The 6,475-nt window shown below is 43.3% G+C and overlaps 1 protein-coding gene across 1 annotated transcript; it reads left to right on the plus strand.

Annotated features, from left to right (window-relative positions):
• The first annotated feature begins 3,214 nt into the window (after positions 1-3,214).
• On the plus strand, positions 3,215-6,475 carry LOC126802368 (phragmoplastin interacting protein 1). Its single transcript, XM_050529988.1, has 4 exons — positions 3,215-3,944; positions 4,109-4,280; positions 4,977-5,023; positions 5,123-6,475. Exons 1-4 carry the CDS (start codon positions 3,280-3,282, stop codon positions 6,282-6,284), a joined length of 2,046 nt encoding a protein of 681 aa, XP_050385945.1. The 5' UTR covers positions 3,215-3,279; the 3' UTR covers positions 6,285-6,475.

A 6,475-nucleotide genomic window follows, 5' to 3' on the forward strand; every position in this document is an offset into this window, starting at 1 on the left:
TCATCAATAAATGACACAAAATACCGCATTCATGACACAGTAGACTCTTTAGAGGATCCCCAAACATCAGAATGAATTAATTCAAAATGAATAATACTTTTAGTAGTAGTACTAGGGAAATAAGTAGATCGATGACTCTTGCCCAAAACACATGTCTCACAACATAAAAAGACTCGTCCACAAGAATAAACAAAGTAGGCATGGATTTTTTCATAACACTAAAAGATGGATGTCCTAAGCGACGATGCCATAACCAAACTTCACTTAGCTTGTCAGAAGTAGAGAGCAAAGCGGTCCGAGACTGTTCTCCTGGTTTTTCCCCTACGTATGTCAGATCCAGATGAAACAACCGGCCCCTCAGATACCCCCGACCAATTACCCTTCCGGTGAAAAGATCCTAAAATATCACATACGTAGGAAAAAAGGTCATAGAGCACTGAGCATCAGCGTTCAATTGAGGAACATATATCAAATAATGAGATAAAGCAGGTACATATAACACATTGTGAAGCTCTATTGTGGGAGTAATACGAACTTCCTTTTCCCTAATACGGGAAATGCCTCACCATTAGCATTAGTAACAAATGGTACTGGTGGAGGAGATAATACGGTAAAATAAGATTGGTCATAAGTCATATGATCAGACGCACCAGAATCAATAATCCATGTATCAAAACCAACAAAGTTAGAAATATTTAAAGCCATACCAATTTTGCCACGACCAGCTATGGATGCGGTAGGTATTGCTCCTCCTGCTGTATGATGATCATGCCCAACCACACCAAAGATATCTGGTTCTGGAACTAATTGAACAACTGCTTTTGCCTGGGGACGAGAATTAGGCCTCTTAGGCCTAAGGTGTGGATACAATTTCCAACAGGTCACACGAGCATGGTTAGTATCATGGCAATAAGAGCAAGGAGGGCGGTGCTGATTCCCGAAGCCTGGTGGTGGTCCTTGTCGATGAAGTGGAGCTGAAGTTGCTTGCGGAAGGGGTGGTGCCGGAGATCTAGAATGAATAGTAAGACTGGAAATGATAGCCGGTGTCAGAAGAATACTTCTCATGCTGAGACTCATCCTTTCAGATATAGGTGAAAGCGGTGAGGAGGCTAGGTGGTTTGGTCATTCGGAGCAATTCGCTTTTCGTACTGGTATGCTTTGTATCAAGACCTTTCAGGAAATGGTTAACTCGCTTAAGCTCCTTCTCCTTTTGGTACCAAACAATATCCTCTTGATTTTTGATCATGCAAGGACGTTTCACACCAATCTCAGCCCAAATATTATTCAGTTTGGTGAAATAGTGCGTCACCGGTTGCCCATCTTGGTGTAATGACAAAGTTGTGCACATTAACTCATGAACCTGTATGAAATCAGAGTCATTAGTATATAAGCCGGCCAGTGTCTCCCATATTGCCTGCGCAGTGGCACATGCTTCCACCATATCAACTATCTCATCATTCATAGCTTTCCACAAGATGGACATGACAAGACCATCGTCGTCGTCCCATTTATTGTAGGCAACAATATCCTCAGGACTAGGAGCTTTAGTGACGCCGGTGACATGCCCCATCTTGTGCATGCCGCAAAGATGAGCAGCCAAAAGTCGTTTCCATTTACGGAAATTGGTTCCGTTGAGTTTGGCGCCCCCAAATGAACCACTGTCAGAACCCTTGACAGATTCTTCGAATGTCAGAACATCAGGGATATGAGAACCCTCTGCTTCGTGTCTAGAACCCATTAAAAAAGAAACAATGTAAAAAGCAGGGATTAGGCAGGAACAAAAGCACAAAAAACGGAGAAGAATCTGTCTCCGGTGCACTTGCACTGTCAATGAATATGCACTAATAGAAAAAGCTGCTGAATCTGGCCGGGCCGGGTTAGGTCGGATCGAGAGGACCGAATCGGGTCGGGTCGAGTTGACCGGGTCAGGTCGGGTTGAGTTGACCGGGTCGGGTGGAGTTGATCGGGTCGGGTTGAGTTAACCGGGTCGGGTCGCGTCGAATCTGGGCTGGGCCGGGCCGAGTCAGAGCGAAAGGAAGCCGGGTCGGGCGGGGCGGAGAGAGGCCGACTCGAGACAAAAAAGAACGGCGACCGGAGAGAAGCAACGCCGGAAGAGCGGTCAAGCTACGTCAGAGAGCAGCAGCGCCAGAGGAGACTGCGGGTCGAGCAGGGGCGGTCGGCGACGTTAGGGGGGCAGGGAGGAGGGACGGTGATGTTGAGGAGCGCCGGAGGGCAGCGGGGCGGAGCCGGACGGGAGGAGGCAGCGGTGAGCAGCGGGCGGTGACCGGCCGGAAAAAAGAGAGAAAAAACTGAGAAAATCGGCTCTGATACCAAGTTGAAATAAATTGCTTGTAATTGCTTGATAAATTCATACACAAATTAATCATTTATATAGCCTAATCTAATACTAATTACTCTGTGATTCACGTCGACATCATTCATAATCGTGACGCTTAAACTGGTCGGTAAAGGGTTTTTTTTTTTTGCTCCAAGAATGCATCTTTCTTCTTTTTATGGGTTTATCATATATGTGGGTGTATCTGAATTTTGGTCTATCACTCTGTGGCGCTATGGGCGGGGTGCTTCGTTCTTATTCAAGATACGATATGTGTCCCTACTTAATTGGTGAGCTTTCTTGGGTTGGTATTTGATGGGTCTGTGTTTGTTTCTAGAGAAAATGTTATGGGTGAAAACTTGTGTTCTTTTGGGTGAAATGGAAATCAAAATTTTGCCGGCATTTGCCGGAAAAATAAGTTTCTTGACTCCGGTCTCAACTTTCTAGCGAACTAATTTTGTCCCATCGAAGCTATTCGGGTTAGACTTCTATGAGTATGCCTACTTGAATTAATGATTATGCTGCTTCTTGTAATCTTGTTCCATGTTCGTGAAATTTGGATTTCAATATGAACATTGGAAGAGAAGAAGAGACTTGAATATGGCCGTTAAGTTAGAACTCTTCTCCGTTGGCAAAAAAATAATAAGACATTACAAAAGGACACATGTCGACTTATTAGAAGATATGATGAGCTAAGTTTTATCCGTACATAATTACTAGCTCAAAGCAGCTAAATTGGGCCTAAGCCATTATCCATTTTTTAATATTGCACTAGAGAATAGAGAGATTAGAGAACACACGATACGACGCGTCGTATCTCTCGTCTACTACCTCTAAAACCTATCCAGGGTTTAACAGAGCTTTAAGCCATTGGCGGCTCCTCTCTTCCTTCTCATTCCTTCCCAACTTTCATTGAAACCCATCAACCCATAAATCCATCCGAGATGGTCTTATCGAACCGAAAGCTGAAGCAGCAGCTCAGGGAGAAGATATCCGATTCGTTACTGACATTCGAAATCGTCAAGTCCGACCCGTCAAGCAATGACGGGTCTGCAAACCCTGACCCGAATCCGCAGCAGCCCCAATCGCTGCGGGCGCTTCTGGGCTCGGCGACCCCGAAGCCCAGCCTGTCGAAGCGAGCTAAACGGAGAAAGCTCGCCGCTTTGCGTGGTCCGGCGGCGAGCGGCGGCGGAGATTTGGGGGAGAACGATGGGGTGGAAAAGACTGAAGCTTTGGGGTTGGAGGGAAATGGGATTTTGAAGAAGGAAAATGGGTCGGAGAGTAAGAAGAAGAAGGAGAAGAAGGAGAAGAAGAGGAAGAGAGATGAGGAAGAGAAGAGTGGAGATTTGGGTTTAGAGGGAAATGGGGATTTGGAGATTGGGGATGAGAGTTTGGGGAAGGAAAAGAAGAGGAAGATAGATGAGGAAGAGAAGAGTGAGGATTTGAGTTCAGAGGGAAATGGTGTGGGTGTGAAGGAGGAGGGTAAGAAGCCGAAGAAGAAGAAGCCTAAGTGGAAGAAGAAGAAGGAGGTTAAGAGTGAGGAGGAGAAGGGGTTTGAAGTTGTGAGGGAAGAGCAAAGTGTCAATCAGACTGATAAGGAAACTGAAAGGTAACTTCTTTTCTCTGTTTTTTGTTATGGTCTTTGATTTTGATCATTGTGTTGAGTAGTTAGATTGAATGAGAGGTTGATTGATAGGCAGTTTGGATTGGATGAAAAGAGTTTTGTGTATGATGATAATAATGTGTGGTTGTCTTGTGTGTTGTTTCTTTTAGGCAAGAAAATGGGGAAGTTGCGACGAAAGTTTATGTTGGAGGGATTCCTTATTACTCGACGGAGGATGATATTCGAAGTTTCCTTGAAAGTTGTGGCTCCATTACTGAGGTTGATTGTATGAGGTTTCTTGACAGTGGGAAGTTCAAAGGAATTGCCATTATTAGCTTTAGGGTAAGTAAATTTTGTTAATTCTTGCCTGAATTTTAAATATAGCAGATTAGGACATTGTGATTTTCAATACTTTTTCTTGTAGCTTAGAAGTTATTTGTTGGATGGACTAGTGTTTGGACATACTTTTATCGACACCTCATGCTACTTAGTTTAGGTAGTATGTTCTTTTGTAAACCTGAATCTGTATGCCTTGGATGGGTACCTTGGTCATAGAAGTTCTGCTCAATCCATGAGTAGCATTAAGGCTGAGGGCAACATCCCCCGATGCCCAAATGACAGATAGGCCTTAGAGTAGCTGGCTTCAAATGCTTGAAGAGTATAGGCACAGGAGTCATTTAGGGGTGGAGACATAAACATAACCGAAAACCACAACAGAATAGACAGATTTTAGATGTTAGTTATTTCACTCAGTCTGTATTAAACGGATGATTTTCCCAACATGGTAGAGTTTTTTGTGAAGGAATCTGTTGATGAATTGTGCAACCTCCAGAATAAACTAAACAGCACTAAATGAATGGCTACAATGTTCATATCTTACATTATTTATGAATGAGTCCTGTTTAAAGATAACTGCAACTTTAAAAACTGGATAAGACCAAGAATGACGAATATGAAAGTTTGAGTTGGTGTTTGGGATTCTTTCTCAACAGAGGCGAATACCATTTAACTTATCTTTCTATGTTAATGTTTCTACAGACCGAAGCAGCAGCTAAACGAGCCTTGGCTCTTGATGGAGCTGACATGTGAGTTTAGGCATTATCCAATTTATGTAAATGAATTTGATGTTATAGGCTTCTTTTCCACTTCTTACATGATTCTAATGGAAGTTCTTAATGTTTCAGGGGTGGTCTGTTTCTGAAAATTTTGCCTTACAAATCTACTCGGGTTAATAAAGTAGTCAATAAAGTATCTGATTTTGCCCCAAAAATTGTGGAGGGCTACAATAGAATCTACGTTGGAAATTTGTCGTGGGATATCACTGAGGACGAACTGAGGAAGCTTTTCTCAGATTGCAAGATATCGTCTATCAATTTTGGCATGGATAAGGAAACAGGAGAATTCCGAGGCTATGCCCATGTGGAATTTTCTGACAGTCTCTCACTGACGATGGCATTGAAGTTGGATCAGAAGGTTGTGCTTGGGAGACCTGTCAAGATAAGCTGTGCAGTTCCTCTGAGAAAATCAGGGATCCATCCCAAGTCCGTATCTACAAGTACTGGTACCCTTTCCGAGGCTGTAGCTACTACTGCTAGTGCAGGAGCTGATAACGATGGGTTGAGTGCCATCAGTGGTAAGCTCAAGAGAAGGACCTGCTATGAGTGTGGTGAAAAGGGCCACGTTTCTTCTCTTTGTCCACTGAAGCGACAAGTGAATACTGTGAATGCAACAGATACTAATGCATCCTATACAAAGCCTGTAATGACTACAGGTATGCTTTTGGAGTCTGTAACAAAAACTACTGAAGCTGCTAATACTGAGTTGAGTTCTGTTAGTGGTAAGACTAAGAGAAGGACATGCTACGAGTGTGGTGAGAAGGGCCATGTTTCTACAGCTTGTCCACAGAAGCAATCTGCTGGTGCAGTAACAGATAGCAATGCCACCCCTACAACGCCTGTACATACAATTACAAGCCCTGTATTGGAGCCCATAGCTATACCTTCAAGTACAGGAGTTGATAATACTGGGTTAAATTCCATCAGTGGTAAGATTAAGAGAAGAACATGTTACGAATGTGGGGAAAAGGGTCATGTATCTACAGCTTGCCCAAACAAACAATATGCTCATCCAATAGAGACCACTGCAAGTCATACAAAGCAAGTACTTACAACTCCAACTCCCCTTCTGGAGTCTGCATCCACAACTACAGGTACAGAACCCGATAATGCTGGGTTGAGCTCTATGAGTGGTAAGATTAAGAGAAGGACATGCTATGAGTGTGGTGAAAAGGGCCATATATCTTCAGCTTGTCCAAAGAAACAATCTGTTGATAACAATGCAAGCTGATAACTTGAGCATGTCACTGGGTCCTATGGTTGTCATTCATTTGTATTCCTATTCATTATATTTAGGTAAACCAGATTGCGCATCTTCCACACTACTATTGTTTATGAATTGGCTGAAAAAGCTGCATGGGGGTTTTGCTAGTGAGAGCAATACTGTGAATCTGTGATGTTAAATGACTTAAATCAGCTTAC

The sequence above is a fragment of the Argentina anserina genome, chromosome 7 (assembly GCF_933775445.1).
Source record: "Argentina anserina chromosome 7, drPotAnse1.1, whole genome shotgun sequence".
NCBI lineage: Eukaryota > Viridiplantae > Streptophyta > Magnoliopsida > Rosales > Rosaceae > Argentina > Argentina anserina.

Excerpts from the sequence above, each read along its gene's own strand:
- LOC126802368 (XM_050529988.1), top strand. The coding sequence starts at position 3,280 with ATGGTCTTATCGAACCGAAAGCTGAAGCAGCAGCTCAGGGAGAAGATA. Across the intron at positions 3,945-4,108 it reads ACTGATAAGGAAACTGAAAG|GCAAGAAAATGGGGAAGTTG; the intron begins GTAACTTCTTTT and ends TGTTTCTTTTAG. Across the intron at positions 5,024-5,122 it reads GCTCTTGATGGAGCTGACAT|GGGTGGTCTGTTTCTGAAAA; the intron begins GTGAGTTTAGGC and ends TTAATGTTTCAG.